General features: G+C 43.6%; 1 protein-coding gene across 2 annotated transcripts in view; it reads right to left on the bottom strand.

The window, feature by feature from the left end:
* The window catches only part of bcl11ba (BCL11 transcription factor B a), a 63,440-nt gene that overhangs the window by 35,345 nt on the left and 11,126 nt on the right, over positions 1-16,969 (bottom strand). For both annotated transcript variants that reach the window (XM_075447869.1, XM_075447868.1), the window contains exon 2: positions 14,743-15,210. In XM_075447869.1, coding sequence (XP_075303984.1) covers positions 14,743-15,210 — 468 coding nt within the window. The remainder of the gene's footprint in view (positions 1-14,742; positions 15,211-16,969) is intronic.

Genomic DNA, 16,969 nt, shown 5'->3' with positions numbered 1-16,969 from the left:
GAAATATCTTCGGCAGCGGCTGGAAACCAAAGCAGGCGGAAGGATAGCTTTGCATGCGGCCATTGTCGCCTCCACAAAGCTTCCCCATCAGCATCCCTCACCTTTCTTCTGCCTCTGTTCGCGCTCACATCAGCGTACCTGCCTGAACATCAGCTCACAAACACAACAGGAAACCAACTACGCCGAGCGCCTTATCGCCCGATCTGACACATAAACACAGAATAAAAGCCTCTGCTGTCAACAGAAGGATTATTCACAGAGGAGCCTCTGTTCTACACGGACAAAACGTTTCCCGCCAGGTGACTGTGGAAGCTCTGATGACAGATGACTGAATGGCGTTCATGTCCTCCCGATTAAACGGCAAAATATCTCCCAGATTTAGCCCCAAAACTGCGGGTCGACATGAATAATTCATATATTTGTTCATTAATTGTAGCATTAAAGTGAGCGCGTCTGCTGCTGTTAATCCCTCAGAGAGAGAAAAGAGGAGAGTCGAAGAAAACTGCAGGTTGTACGAAATAATACGGATATTTGTTGTAAAAGCAGGACGATTCGTGCCAAAAATCACTGGAATCGTGCTGGTTTCTGTGGAAGTTTTCTCTCCCGCCTGCAGCACGGTTATCTATCTGTAAACACAGAAGGTTCATCTTAAAGCAAGCCATGATGCTTTCCTAAACTTAAACAAGTAGTTTTAATGCCAAAACCTAACCGCGCATTTTAGGTTCTTAAACTAAACCAAACACTGAGAGCAAGAGATGAAATGAAGCTAAACGTTTTCATTCCTGCTGGTTTTCTGCCTTTTGAAGGGCATGTTGGGCTTTAATGAATAAACCTGATTCAATTTAACTCGGTTTTATTTATATAATGTCATTTAAACCCAAAAGTCATCTCAAGAAACTTCAATTCAAACCAATGACACTTTTACCCCAAAAAGCCGCCTGATCCGAACTTTTTTCTCCAGTTAAAGCTGATAATCAGAAGTCTAATATGTCAGATATTAACTTTAGTTTCGGGAACTTCAGTGGAACTGTGAGGCGGTCATTTAAAAAACTAAAATATCTGACAGATTTAACATATTTAACATATTTATTGCTGTAATGAGGACCAACAGGCCTTCACAGGTTGAACTGCAGCAGGTTTCACTGGAAAAAATCTAAATCTTACCAAGTATATTTGTCTCATTGAGTATCTCATTACACTTAATATAAGACACAACTGCCTAACAAGTTCCATTTCAGCCAGATATAGGGACTTGTTTGAAGACAATACATCTTGAATATCTTGTAAGTGAAAAAGTCTTGAAAACAAATTGTTTTGAGTCACATATCATATGAAACAAGCTTTTTTTTACATTTGAAGAGGTTTTTAAGCTAATTTCAAGATCACTTTTAACTCAAAAGTCCTAAATATCACATTTTATTTCAAGAAATCTTGACAAGCCGATTTTCACTAGTTCCATTGGCAGATTTTTTTTGCTTATTTCAAGCAAAAACGTCTTTTATTTGTTGTTTTTCTTACTTATTTTTGGAGGGGCATTTTTTTCCAGTGTTAGCAGTCATTTGACTACACTTTCCCACTTTTCTCTCCCGATGTACGATCAGACTTCGGTTCTTTTGTAATTCAACTCCACGGTCTGACTGAGGGAAGAGTTCAGAGATCCACAGGGAAAGCCCCCGCTGAAGCTACCAGGAAAAAGTTTGCTATAAAAGCCTGAACTCTCAGGACTGGAGGAGAATTAAAAGCGGGAATCTTCAGCGCTTCAGAAGCTGTAACTGCGGCCGGCCTGTGATTCATGTCCATCCTGTTGATGTGTTGGCCGCGGCCCCAGACTCTCCACGCTGCTAACAGCCTCTGGCTTTATTTCTGTTGCTGCTTCAGAATGAATCACACACCAGCGAGAATGTTTCCCCCCCTCTTCTTCTTCTTGCTCTTCATTTCATTTGATTTTTGCACATCTAAAAGCAAACACATAATGCACACTGTACAATACCTATATAAATGTGCACCAAAGGGTCCCATGAATGCAAAGTAAACCGGTTTAGTAGCAGGTTTGTTGAGCCTGATCAGAATTCTGTGGAGAATTCAGCTCGACCTGGAATAAACGGAAAGCTATTTTTAACAGGGAGCTGGTTACCAAACAGAGGAGCAGCCGTTAAACATCTCAGAGTGGGCTCCTTCCAGATGTGCCAAATGTGCACGTGATCACAAAGCATGCCGAAAAATAACAAAATAAAAGAAATCTGCTTCAAACGTGCATCTGAAATAAGAGAAATTAGCTTTTTTATCAGAATTACTGTTGTCCAACAGCACAGTTTGAGGAATCTTTGCTGATTGAAACGCAGAACTGAGAGTAAACAATAGATTTTCACAAATGGCTGCCAGCCAGCCTGCGCGTGCATGTGCACGTGCACGTTTTCTGTGATAAAATTAGAAGAGGATTTCACTGAAAAGCTTCTCTTTTCACTCTGCACAAATAAAGGAGATTTCATGAAAGTTATGGACGGAAAAGCAAACCACACCAATCTGCCATCTCTGATAACCCCCCCCCCCCCCCCCCCCCCCACCTCCACCCTCCATCAGCACCACCCGTCTCCATCCTCCTTCCTCCTCCACCAATCTCATCACTAACGCCAGGACATCAATTTTTTGCAAGTCGCCGAAAATTACCATGCATGAATGCAAAAAAGGCTGATCAGGAGTAATTAACACGGCTTCATATGCAAATTTTATTAATGCAGAACTACAAAGTCATTATGCAAATGAGGCTTCGTCAGCCTCTTGACAAATACTCGCAGCTCCAGCCATCCAGCAGCCGGGATGGATGACAAGTCTGCTCCCCGAGTTTGGGCTGCAGGGACGCCTGTGTGTTTTAGGCTGGTTACTGGATTAGCACTGGTTAGTGCTGCTGGCTAGCTGTGCGTGTGCATGTGCATGTGTGTGGGTGTGCGCGCGCATAGATGGGCTACTTTGTGTGTAAACTGTGTGATTAGGAAAGTGGCTAATGGCTGCGCGCAGAGTAATGAACCTGAGATGCAGGGGATGGAGGGGATGGAGGGGGTGGAGGGGGTGGTGGGGGGGGGGGGGGGACGATATGAATATGCATGATGCTCACTGGCTTTGATGATTAAAGAAAATTTTAATATTTAAATGAGTGCATGCAAAGTGATTAACGCAGCAGAGAGAGGGGACAGGAATCACAGAAAGGGATTTTATGAAAATGCAAAGAAGCACCAGAAGATGCAGAATTAAGGGCGAAGCATTCCTCTCACTCTGCTCTCACTCTGCTCTGGGTGTCTGGTTTGTGTCCAGGATGTTGGATTTACAGAGGAAAGGTAGAGCAGCAGGATGAGAATGGGGGGGAGATGGAGATGGGGACTCTTACGCAAACAGAAAGACGCGCCGCGGCTCGGGTCACGCTGCGCGTACTGATACGTTTCTAGCTGCGTTCTGCTGGCAGGTGGCACCGCTGATTTATGCTAAATACGTCCTCTGGCGACAGGACCCGACACGGGAGATACAAACCCTTCCTCAGAACATCCAGAGCTGCAGCAGTTTGTGAAAGATGGTCACTTTACCGCCGCGCCGCGCGCGTTCAGGAGGCGGCGAACCAGCTGATCGATCACCAAACTCTGTTAGTTTGCTGCCACGTGCACAGTGCATGTGTTAGTGGAAAGCTTATTGATCAGTCAGAGTTTAACAGCCACCTGAGGACCCCACCATCAGAGGATGGGGGCTGCCGTCTCAGACTAACACGCTTCACCATAAACATCCTCATCAAAGCCAACAAACACGCAGCAATGCGCCCAAACGGTGCTGCCGGGTGCGCGCATTTTCGTGCACGTGGATTCATCATCAGACAGAGAGCAGAAGCTGGAGCTCAGACCTTATTATGGAAGGTAGAACTGTGGAGGTGGAACATTTGGAAAGCATCAATTTATTCTAATAGCTCGATCCGTCTGATTCCTCCGAGCAGCCGATCTGAAGCGCGCGTTAATGCGCGCCGCCGTGCACTCCCGTGCGCGTCTCACGTAAATCACACCACGTCCAACACGGTCAGGTTTAATGTAGAAAAATGTTGCAGAATAAGGCACACAGTGGTCAGATTCAGACAGATTCAGGTGGAAAACAGCGCGGGTAAACTCCACCAAAGAAGGCCGGATGGAGCCGACAGGGTTCGGCTGGAGAGCTCCAGTTCTTCCTGCTGTGGAACCAGCTCAGCCAGTCCTCCACATACACCCCATCTCAGATTTAAGGTGTGATTCCTGTGGGCCTTTCCAGCAGCTCTTATTCCATCCTGGCAACAAACATCATTCTGAAGTGTTGAGCAGCAGAAGCAGCTGTTTTCAGCTCATTTTAATTCCTTCCTTCTTCCAGTTCCACTCGCTCCTTCGTGTGTTTCTCATGCTTCACACCTTCAGTCTGACATGTTAAAAACGGATCTGTGAGAATCTGATGTCTCAGGAGTGGAGCTGAGCTGCATGTTCGCTCAAATGTTCAGACTTTTTCAGGATTTCTGCTCAGAATGTGAAAATATTCACGGATGTAAAATCCATTTTTTTAAAAAGCAGAAAATGTTGCTAAAAGTTAAAGACAGTGGGTGTGAAGCAGTGTGATGGATGTGCACGTGTCCACGCCCTTCCAGGCCTGCTAAAAAATGCATCAGGCTGTAAAATGTGCACACACACACACACACACGTGCACGAACACACACACACACAGCGAGCAGCGACTCAAACCAGAGTAATTACCACTTCAAAAAGGCCGTCGCTCCATCCGAGAGGCCTCGCAGCTTTATTGAAACAACGCAGAAAAACACGAGCAGCGGGCAGCGTAATGCCTCTAAAGTACAGGCTGTTATATCACACGTGCACACACACGCACACGTGCACGCTGCTGGGGATCTTTGTTTAGTCTTTGTGCCGTTTCATTCGGGAGATAAACAAACATATGGGGAATATTACAGGGACCGGGATCTGTGTGTCCATGAACGCTGACACGAAGAATTATTCCCCCTCATTTTTATCCAATAAACGCCTTAAATGCATTAAATCACATGGTGACGTCACAGTTTTCTGCCTGATAATTCTGTGTGTGTGTGTGTGTGTGTGTGTGTGAGAGAGAGAGAGATATTAACCTCGCCTACAATCAGTGTGTGAAAAACAGCAGAAGAAGAAAAACAACAAGAAGAAGAAAAACTGAAGAAGAAAAAGAGTAGAACAACACTGGAAAAAATGCCCCTCCAAAAATAAGTAAAAAACAACAAATAAAAGACGTTTCTGCCTGAAATAAGCAAAAAAATCTGCCAATGGAACTAGTGAAAATCGGCTTGTCCAGATTTCTTGAAATAAGATGTGATATTTAGGACTTTTGAGATAAAAGTGATCTTGAAATTAGCTTAAAAACCTCTTCAAATGTAAAAAAAAAAGCTTGTTTCATATGATATGTGACTCAAAACAATTTGTTTTCAAGACTTTTTCATTTAACAAGATATTCCAGATGTATTGTCTTCAAACAAGTCCCTATATCTGGCTGAAATAGAACTTGTTAGGCAGTTGTGTCTCATATTAAGTGTAATGAGATATTTGGACTAGAAATGAGACAAATATACTTGGTAAGACTTGATTTTTTCCAGTGCAGAGGGTGTAAACACACACAAGCTGTCAGATTAAAAGGTGTCGTCATGTCGGCGTTAGTCAAACCCCGGCCTGCTCTGTGTGGGACTGGACTCGGCTAAATGTCTGAATTAAAGCCGGCTGACGACACTCAGAGGGCCGCAGAGCCCGTGTCAGCTGCTGTTAAACGCAGGCTGCAGAAACCTTTCCTTCTCTTCTCTAATCCACGCTGTCAGCGTTCCAGCTCGGTGAGCACGACTCCGACACGTCACCTGAGAGCGTGGAGGTGTGCGGGCCGCGCGGCTGCCTGCATCAGGCTGCCTGCATCAGGCTGCCTGCATCAGGCTGCCTGCATCAGGCTGCCGGAATCAGGCTGCCGGCATCAGGCTGCCGGCATCAGGCTGCCGGAATCAGGCTGCCGGAATCAGGCTGCCGGCATCAGGCTGCCGGCATCAGGCTGCCGGCATCAGGCTGCCGGAATCAGGCTGCCGGAATCAGGCTGCCGGAATCAGGCTGCCGGAATCAGGCTGCCGGCATCAGGCTGCCGGCATCAGGCTGCCGGAATCAGGCTGCCGGAATCAGGCTGCCCGCATCAGGCTGCCCGCATCAGGCTGCCGGATCCGGGGGGCTCGGCCTGATAATTCAGTAAACCGATGGTCCATTTCACAGTTCTGTAACTGATGCAACCCTCTGTTTCTCCTCCATTTTAAACCAAATGAGCACTGTGCTATCAGGCAAATCGTTTGGATTTTTTAAACTATTCTGACTGAAAAAAAGACAAAAAAATCTCTCATAAAACATAAAACAGCCACTAAAAGCTTCTGTTTGTCCGCATCTGAAGAAACTATGCATTTAATCTGTTTATTAACATGTTTGAAGAAGAAAAAATGTCCATTATCTCAGAATCGTTACATTTATATGGCTTCAGATTGAAAGGTAAATACTCTGATAATGAGTTAAAACCCCCAAATGTCTGAAGGTTTCTCAGATGGACGAGATGTTCTGCTCCAAATGTGCTGCAGAACTCTGCTTCTGCATCATTCCTGCTTGGAAAATCTTAATTTATCTCATAAAATATATGAAATATGGCACCGACACCCCATTCTTAAATTCATCCATCTGATGTTTTTGACTTTGTGCTGTTTCCTCATATTATAATCATGTAAATATAATTTAATTTCAATATCTCAAATACATGAGAGGTATTTAAGAGATTAGAAAACGAACCCATCTGCACACATGTTGTGTTATTGTCTCTTTGAGGTGTTGACGTGTACAGATGCTCCAGTTATAATTATAAATACCCAGTATCACATCTTTTAAATCAGGCAGAAATCAGGCAGATGCTTTGAAATCACGTTCAATGTCTCACGTGTAACTTTGCAAACGATCTTATTCTGATTCAGACGCTTTTCTGGAGTGTTTTATTTAAATTGGCTCAGTTAGATTAGATAAAAACGAGACTTCTGTCACAGCAGACATGCACACTGGAAAAAATGCCCCTCCAAAAATAAGTAAGAAAAACAACAAATAAATGACATTTCTGCCTGAAATAAGCAAAAAAATCTGCCAATGGAACTAGTGAAAATCGGCTTGTCCAGATTTCTTGAAATAAGATGTGATATTTAGGACTTTTGAGATAAAAGTGATCTTGAAATTAGCTTAAAAACCTCTTCAAATGTAAAAAAAAAAGCTTGTTTCATATGATATGTGACTCAAAACAATTTGTTTTCAAGACTTTTTCATTTAACAAGATATTCCAGATGTATTGTCTTCAAACAAGTCCCTATATCTGGCTGAAATAGAACTTGTTAGGCAGTTGTGTCTCATATTAAGTGTAATGAGATATTTGGACTAGAAATGAGACAAATATACTTGGTAAGACTTTGATTTTTTCCAGTGCAGAGGGTGTAAACACACACAAGCTGTCAGATTAAAAGGTGTCGTCATGTCGGCGTTAGTCAAACCCCGGCCTGCTCTGTGTGGGACTGGACTCGGCTAAATGTCTGAATTAAAGCCGGCTGACGACACTCAGAGGGCCGCAGAGCCCGTGTCAGCTGCTGTTAAACGCAGGCTGCAGAAACCTTTCCTTCTCTTCTCTAATCCACGCTGTCAGCGTTCCAGCTCGGTGAGCACGACTCCGACACGTCACCTGAGAGCGTGGAGGTGTGCGGGCCGCGCGGCTGCCTGCATCAGGCTGCCTGCATCAGGCTGCCTGCATCAGGCTGCCTGCATCAGGCTGCCTGCATCAGGCTGCCTGCATCAGGCTGCCTGCATCAGGCTGCCGGAATCAGGCTGCCGGCATCAGGCTGCCGGCATCAGGCTGCCGGAATCAGGCTGCCGGAATCAGGCTGCCGGAATCAGGCTGCCGGAATCAGGCTGCCGGCATCAGGCTGCCGGCATCAGGCTGCCGGAATCAGGCTGCCGGAATCAGGCTGCCCGCATCAGGCTGCCCGCATCAGGCTGCCGGATCCGGGGGGCTCGGCCTGATAATTCAGTAAACCGATGGTCCATTTCACAGTTCTGTAACTGATGCAACCCTCTGTTTCTCCTCCATTTTAAACCAAATGAGCACTGTGCTATCAGGCAAATCGTTTGGATTTTTTAAACTATTCTGACTGAAAAAAAGACAAAAAAATCTCTCATAAAACATAAAACAGCCACTAAAAGCTTCTGTTTGTCCGCATCTGAAGAAACTATGCATTTAATCTGTTTATTAACATGTTTGAAGAAGAAAAAATGTCCATTATCTCAGAATCGTTACATTTATATGGCTTCAGATTGAAAGGTAAATACTCTGATAATGAGTTAAAACCCCCAAATGTCTGAAGGTTTCTCAGATGGACGAGATGTTCTGCTCCAAATGTGCTGCAGAACTCTGCTTCTGCATCATTCCTGCTTGGAAAATCTTAATTTATCTCATAAAATATATGAAATATGGCACCGACACCCCATTCTTAAATTCATCCATCTGATGTTTTTGACTTTGTGCTGTTTCCTCATATTATAATCATGTAAATATAATTTAATTTCAATATCTCAAATACATGAGAGGTATTTAAGAGATTAGAAAACGAACCCATCTGCACACATGTTGTGTTATTGTCTCTTTGAGGTGTTGACGTGTACAGATGCTCCAGTTATAATTATAAATACCCAGTATCACATCTTTTAAATCAGGCAGAAATCAGGCAGATGCTTTGAAATCACGTTCAATGTCTCACGTGTAACTTTGCAAACGATCTTATTCTGATTCAGACGCTTTTCTGGAGTGTTTTATTTAAATTGGCTCAGTTAGATTAGATAAAAACGAGACTTCTGTCACAGCAGACATGCACACTGGAAAAAATGCCCCTCCAAAAATAAGTAAGAAAAACAACAAATAAAAGACGTTTTTGCTTGAAATAAGCAAAAAAATCTGCCAATGGAACTAGTGAAAATCGGCTTGTCAAGATTTCTTGAAATAAGATGTGATATTTAGGACTTTTGAGATAAAAGTGATCTTGAAATTAGCTTAAAAACCTCTTCAAATGTAAAAAAAAAGCTTGTTTCATATGATATGTGACTCAAAACAATTTGTTTTCAAGACTTTTTCATTTAACAAGATATTCCAGATGTATTGTCTTCAAACAAGTCTCTATATCTGGCTGAAATGGTACTTGTTAGGCAGTTGTGTCTCATATTAAGTGTAATGAGATACTCAATGAGACAAATATACTTGGTAGGACTTTGATTTTTTCCTGCACAGTGAAACCTCTGTGAGGAACTTTATTTCTTAATGGATCCGGCTCACAGAGCAGGAACACCTCCTCTGATTCAGGGTTAAAAAAGAAAAAAAAGGGGAAATAAAACATGTAAGTGTGTGAAAAAGCTCCGACGACACAGGAGTAGCTCGACCTGCCGGGAGCCAATTACCAAGTGTTGTCGCGAGCCGTGTTCTGAGCTCAAACTCCCTGATCAGTTTCTCCGCCCCCCCCCTTTCAGCAGGTAATGAAAGGTGTAAAAATCTAATGGAAGCAAAAACTCAATCTGAGTTCCAGTGAGGAGAGTTCCTGCTGCACAGCTCTGAGTCCCCCGGTGCTGAGGAGCAGGGCTGCAAATTAAACCCCGGCTTGATTAATAAAGCGCTGCGTCCCCTCCTTGTGTTAATAAGGTGCTAGTTGGACATATTTCATGTGGAAATTGTGAAATAGCGAGGGGTAATTTTCAAACATAAAATCTTATTGGAGCAATAAGGTTTACAGTTGCCGCGGCGCACGTCCAATTGAGCCGCTAATGTTTTGGCTTTTAATGTGAGAATTATTGCACTTTCCCTTAGAAAGAAATATCGTGCAATTATAATTTGGAGCCTTTTTTTCCGACGGAGCTCATGTGGGGTTGATTTCACCAGAGGAATCGCAGTTAGATATATTGCGAGCATTTGAACGCGGGGGGGGGGAAATATATACATTTATGCACATAAATAAGAATAATGCCGAGTTAATGACGTGAGCGGCGACAGTCAATTAGCCCGCGCAGCTCTGCTGGGGATTAGCTGGCAGATATCTGCATCCTGCGGTCTGGAGTTCCAGAGAAATGGAGCCCTCGGAGGTACAGGTGGGTGCCCTGTCCGCTGCCTGATCAAATATGGATGAAGGGCCCAAACAGAGTGTTTCCAGCGTGGGCCAAACCACAGAGCGACATGCTCAGAGTGGCTCCGTCCTGCTTCCACATGCTAACACGGGAAACACACTGGAAAAAATCAAAGTCTTACCAAGTATATTTGTCTCATTGAGTATCTCATTACACTTAATATAAGACACAACTGCCTAACAAGCACCATTTCAGCCAGATATAGGGACTTGTTTTTTCATTTGAAGAGGTTTTTAAGCTAAATTCAAGATCACTTTTATCTCAAAAGTCCTAAATATCACATTTTATTTCAAGAAATCTTGACCAGCCGATTTTCACTAGTTCCATTGGCAGATTTTTTTGCTTATTTCAAGCAAAAACGTCTTTTATTTGTTGTTTTTCTTACTTATTTTTGGAGGGGCATTTTTTGCAGTGTGCACGTGCGTTTCCTGGTGTGGCTTCGGGACAGAATTCATAACGACTGCTGCTGGTGTTTAGCTCAAACTGCAGATTATTAGAACAACAGAAACAGACTTTTTGCTGATGAATGAATGCCATGTTGGAAACTTCGTGCATTCAAAACTGAGCAAAAACTGGTTCTTTAAACGTGTTTAAACGAGCACGACTTCCTGATTTTTATTTCATGTTCAGTGAAAATGAATAATTAACCTTCTGTTTATCCTGTTTTCTCTCAAAATCAAAACTTTAAAAATGCAGAAAAGGGAGGCCGTCTTTGGTTTGTTGAGATCTGCATCAAAGAAACTGAACTAAAACTATCAGTCTATCAGTTTACGACTTCTCTAACAGAGCACATGTTTGCCTGATCATTCCTAATAATGCAGCACAGAGATGGTTTTTCTGCACAATCAGATCTCATGGGAATTAAAACATCTTCTCTCTGGTAACAGATCCAATAACACAAACTCTGGCTCTGGTGCCGGTGCAGAAATCAGCACTTTGTTGATGAAACACATCGTCTCAGATGATAAATGTTTTTGTTCATCTCCAGATCCCAAAGATCATCTTACAGTTAATCCGTGTTTCCATGGACACTTTAAAAATGTCCCCCTTTTTTAACATTAAAACTAGGGCTGGGCAACGATTAAAATGTTTAATCTAATTAATCACATGATTTCCCTGATTAATCACGATTAATCGCATTTGTACGCAGAATCCAAAAATGAATCCAAAAGTAGCGTATAGCTTTTAGCATTTAGCTTTATTTTAAATGTGCTGCCGTATTTTAGACTGGAACTATTACAAGACATTTCAACTTGGCTGTAAATGCAGGAGTTTGCAGACTTTCAGCTAGCTTAGCTTTAGCTTAGCTTTTTACCAGCAGTCCAGCAGAGAGCTGCAGACTTTCAGCTAGCTTAGCTTTAGCTTAGCTTTTTACCTGCAGTCCAGCAGAGAGCTGCAGACTTTTAGCTAGCTTAGCTTTAGCTTAGCTTTTTACCTGCAGTCCAGCAGAGAGCTGCAGACTTTTAGCTAGCTTAGCTTTAGCTTAGCTTTTTACCTGCAGTCCAGCAGAGAGCTGCAGACTTTTAGCTAGCTTAGCTTTAGCTTAGCTTTTTACCTGCAGTCCAGCAGAGAGCTAAATACTTTCAGCTAGCTTAGCTTTACCTTAGCTTTTTACCTGCAGTCCAGCAGAGAGCTGCAGACTTTCAGCTAGCTTAGCTTTAGCTTAGCTTTTTACCTGCAGTCCAGCAGAGAGCTGCAGACTTTCAGCTAGCTTAGCTTTAGCTTAGCTTTTTACCTGCAGTCCAGCAGAGAGCTGCAGACGTTCAGCTAGCTTAGCTTTAGCTTAGCTTTTTACCTGCAGTCCAGCAGAGAGCTGCAGACTTTCAGCTAGCTTAGCTTTAGCTTAGCTTTTTACCTGCAGTCCAGCAGAGAGCTGCATACTTTCAGCTAGCTTAGCTTTACCTTAGCTTTGCAAAGGTCTTGTCCCAGGTTGGAATATCCCGCCTCTCGCTCCTCCTCACCATAAAAAGCCAACAGTGTTCACTTCAGAGGGATGAAACCAAACTAAAGCTTCACTTCTGTCTCGACCTCACACACTGACCTCTGACCTCTGGTCAGACTGCAGGCTCCTCTGAAATAACAGAAATGATACAGATGTGCTTCCTGCATCTGTCCAAACTATGTTTCAGGGTTTATGTTTCCCTGGAAAACCTGTGAAGATGATGAAGTCTACGATGCTTTTTCTCTCATTTTCTCCCGATTTTAAATGAACAAAACAAAAGTATCAGCAGAGCTGCTGCTGAGCGGGTCAGTTTTATGAACCGAGAGAATCCAACCACACAGACATCCATCTACAGATACAAAGATGTAAAGATGTAAAGATATAAAGATAAAGAAATATAAAGATAAAGAGATAAAGATATAAAGATATAAAGATATAGAGATAAAGATATAAAGATATAGAGAGAAAGATATGAAGATAAAGATATAAAGATATATAGATATAGATAGATAGATAGATAGATAGATAGATAGATAGATAGATAGATAGATAGATAGATAGATAGATAGATAGATAGATAGATAGATAGATAGATAGATAGATATATCCATGCACTGTAAAATATTATACGTCATTATAACGTCATATATAGATTTGGTAACAGGCCTTCCTGCATCCTTCCTGTATCCTGCATCCTTCCTACATCCTTCCTACATCCTTTCTGTATCCTGCATCCTTCCTGCATCCTTCCTACATCCTTCCTGTATCCTGCATCCTTCCTGTATCCTTCCTGTATCCTGCATCCTTCCTACATCCTTCCTACATCCTTTCTGTATCCTGCATCCTTCCTGCATCCTTCCTACATCCTTCCTGTATCCTGCATCCTTCCTACATCCTTCCTGTATCCTGCATCCTTCCTGTATCCTTCCTGTATCCTGCATCCTTCCTGTATCCTGCATCCTTCCTGTATCCTGCATCCTTCCTGTATCCTTCCTGTATCCTACATCCTTCCTGTATCCTGCATCCTTCCTGTATCCTGCATCCTTCCTGCATCCTTCCTGTATCCTACATCCTTCCTGTATCCTGCATCCTTCCTGTATCCTGCATCCTTCCTGTATCCTTCCTGTATCCTGCATCCTTCCTGTATCCTGCATCCTTCCTGTATCCTGCATCCTTCCTGTATCCTTCCTGTATCCTGCATCCTTCCTGTATCCTGCATCCTTCCTGTATCCTGCATCCTTCCTGTATCCTTCCTGTATCCTTCCTGTATCCTGCATCCTTCCTGTATCCTTCCTGTATCCTGCATCCTTCCTACATCCTTCCTGTATCCTGCATCCTTCCTACATCCTTCCTGTATCCTACATCCTTCCTGTATCCTGCATCCTTCCTGTATCCTTCCTGTATCCTGCATCCTTCCTACATCCTTCCTGTATCCTGCATCCTTCCTGAATCCTTCCTTCATCCTTCCTGTATCCTGCATCCTTCCTGCATCCTTCCTGTATCCTGCATCCTTCCTGTATCCTGCATCCTTCCTGTATCCTGCATCCTTCCTACATCCTTCCTGCATCCTTCCTGTATCCTGCATCCTTCCTACATCCTTCCTGTATCCTGCATCCTTCCTGCATCCTTCCTGTATCCTGCATCCTTCCTGCATCCTTCCTACATCCTTCCTGTATCCTGCATCCTTCCTACATCCTTCCTGTATCCTGCATCCTTCCTACATCCTTCCTGTATCCTGCATCCTTCCTACATCTCCTTGAACAAAAGGACACTTGTGTTTCCTACAGATAATAAAGGAAGCGCTGAAGCCCCTTTTTCACATTTGAATAACTGGAAAAGCCCTCCTCCCGGCTGCTGCTCAGACACTTCTGGGTCGTTTCACTCGCTGGAGAATCTTCCTGAGCAATAAATAAATGAAAGTTCAAATAAATAAATAAAGTCGAACTTGGCTTAGTTTAAAGACTGGAAGGAGAGGTCTCACTGGGGCTTTTCCACTCCTCTAAAGCTGGATGATGAATACGCTCCGTCTTGTTTGTTTAATGCAAAAAAAAAAGCTACAAGTTGTGGTGTTAAAGAGGTCATGCTGGAACTATTTCTGGTAGAAAAAAGTCATCGTGAAATGCGGTAAATGCTCTTAAATAGCTTGAAATGTTTCAGAAAGTGCGGCCACAAAGATCTGTGATGCAGCACAGAGAGAGGAGGACAAACTTTCTGCAGAATGTGAGCATGAACAGACGTATGACGCATAAAGACAACAGATTCTGCATCATCGCGCAGACCAAACATTGCAAGTTTCTCTGATTGTTGTGGTGAAAACAGCAGAACTTTGCCAGCCACCAGCGGGGTTAGCGCTCCATCTGCTTCTCCGGGGAGGCTTTAAACGTGGAATATTCATTTTCTTCCTCCGTGTTTCTGACCGTTTTATGTGTTTAAAACTTTAGTTTGTGGTTTTATTCATCATAAAGACATCAGGATCAGTTTTATCTCTTTAACAGAAAGCAAAGAAAGCACATTTCCCTAAAATGAGAGAGGGGGTGTGTTGGTGGTGGTGTCTACCTGCCGGGGTGTTCTCCTGCTTGGGGCAAATTCCTTTGGTGGGCGTCTTCTCTCCCCTCCCACCGCCTTCCCGCCGCCGCCCCACCTCCTCCTCCTCCGGCGTCACCTGGATGCCGATCTCCACCGGCTCCACCACCTTCCGTAGCTCCGCCCGCTGGACGTAGTGGCGGAGGCTCCGCAGGCCGCCTCCCCCTCCTCGGTCGTTCATCTTGTCGTAGCAGCTGCCGGGCAGCGGCGGCGTCTGGCACTGCTTCTTCTTGTGCTCGATGAAGAGGAGGATGTCGCCCAGCGGGAAGGTCATCTGGCACTGGCCGCAGGTCAGCAGGTCGTGGTCGGCGTGGAGGCCGGGCGGCAACGAGTGGGCCAAGCTGGGGTCCAGAGGAAGGCCGAGCGGGTGGGGGGCAAGGCCGAGCGGGTGGGGGGGCGGCGTGACGGGGAGCAGAGCGCCATCTGGATGCTCGACTTCCGCTGAAGAGAAGAAGGAAAAGACGTGTTAACGTTAGCCTGGTTCAGATGAAGAGGATTTCTTTAGAATTTATCAGAATAATCCAAACATTCTGACAACCTTCCAGAGATGGGACCAAGTCACACATGTGCAAGTCTCAAGTAAGTCCCAAGTCTTAGCTTTCAAGTCTCAAGTAAGTCTCAAGTCTTAGCTTCCAAGTCCAAAGTAAGTCCCAAGTCTTAGCTTCCAAGTCCCAAGTAAGTCTCAAGTCTTAGCTTCCAAGTCCAAAGTAAGTCCCAAGTCTTAGCTTCCAAGTCCCAAGTAAGTCCCAAGTCTTAGCTTCCAAGTCCCAAGTAAGTCTCAAGTCTTAGCTTTCAAGTCTCAAGTAATTTTTTCTTGGTCAAGTCAAAGTCACCTTATTATTGCAGTTTTACCTGCAGAATCTGATCTTAATAAAGTGAAAACACAAAGATATAAATAACTGTCAGTAAACATCATTGGCCAATGTGTCCAACCTGTCCACCCCGTATCATATCAAGCTAACGTTAGCTAACTACCGGCTAGGCTAACAGGATAATATTAGCTAATTTAACGAGCACTTGCTGGTCAGAATGGATCTTCAAATGACGAACAAAGTTGGAAGTTATGCTAGATGCTTAACACTCAAGTCATTCAAGTCACAGTGACTCGAGTCCCCATCTCTGCAACCTTCTGAATATAAGTGTTCGTTCAGCAGGCGGCCGGGTGTCAGCCGCCCTCTGAAACACTCGTATTCCTCACAAACTACCTCAGATGAAGCAATAACAACATGAATGAAGCCAAGGAATGCTCCATCAATCTTCCGGTCCGATTCAGAATCGATTTTAAACTCCTGTTGTTTGTTTTTAACGCCACTTATGGCTCGGCACCTTCTTATCTGTCGGACATTTTAACTTTTCGCAACTGCGGTAGAGCCCTGCGCTCTTCGGGTCAGCTTCTTTTAGAGGTCCCACGGTCGAGATCTAAACAGTGGGGTGATTTCAAGTTCAAATTCAGATTTAGTTTCATACAGGTGAGAGATTCCGGAGTCATCCCATATAAATAAGATGAGCAATCAAAATAAACCAAGTGTACACTGCCATGCACGATACAGTCACACGATCAAAGAAAGGTGCACAGAAACAAAAATGTATAAATTAAATGGTCGGGTGTCATTCTCAGCTATGATACTGAGATATTCAAACCAATAAATGACCAAAAGGGTTCCCATGTTTTACAGAAAGCATCATCTTTGCTGTAATTTACACGTCAGATGGCCCAAAGCAACATATTCCAGTATCACCCTGTGCCATTGAGCCTTAGATGGGGCTTTATCCATTATCCAGTTCAAAAGAATACACTTTCAAGCACAGAAAGCAAGCGTATGGCAAGTTTTCTCTTAAATCTGTCAGTAATGGACAAAGTAGCAGATATGAGGGGTCATTATTTCTATTAGTGGACAGAATCTTATTCATTTCTTGCTCAATGAACCCACCAAAACAGTGCCACAATCAATGTGTAAGACCACCGGTTTCTGTTTGAACTTTGACTTTGTTTACATGTCAAATCCATATTCAGAATACGGTCATAAGTGTATTATTTTCTGAGGGAAAGGAGAATTTAAAAGAATGAAATGCACGCGTGTGATTGGCTCTAAGCAAATAACTGAACAAAGTCAGCTGCACTGGAAAAAATGCCCCTCTAAAAATAAGTTAAAAAAACAACAAATAAAAGACGTTTCTGCTTGAAATAAGCAAAAAAATC

This window comes from Odontesthes bonariensis, chromosome 17 (genome assembly GCF_027942865.1).
Source record: "Odontesthes bonariensis isolate fOdoBon6 chromosome 17, fOdoBon6.hap1, whole genome shotgun sequence".
NCBI classification, from domain to species: domain Eukaryota; kingdom Metazoa; phylum Chordata; class Actinopteri; order Atheriniformes; family Atherinopsidae; genus Odontesthes; species Odontesthes bonariensis.
Note: the sequence above shows the minus strand (reverse complement) of the source record. Positions and strands in the feature narration are given on the sequence as shown.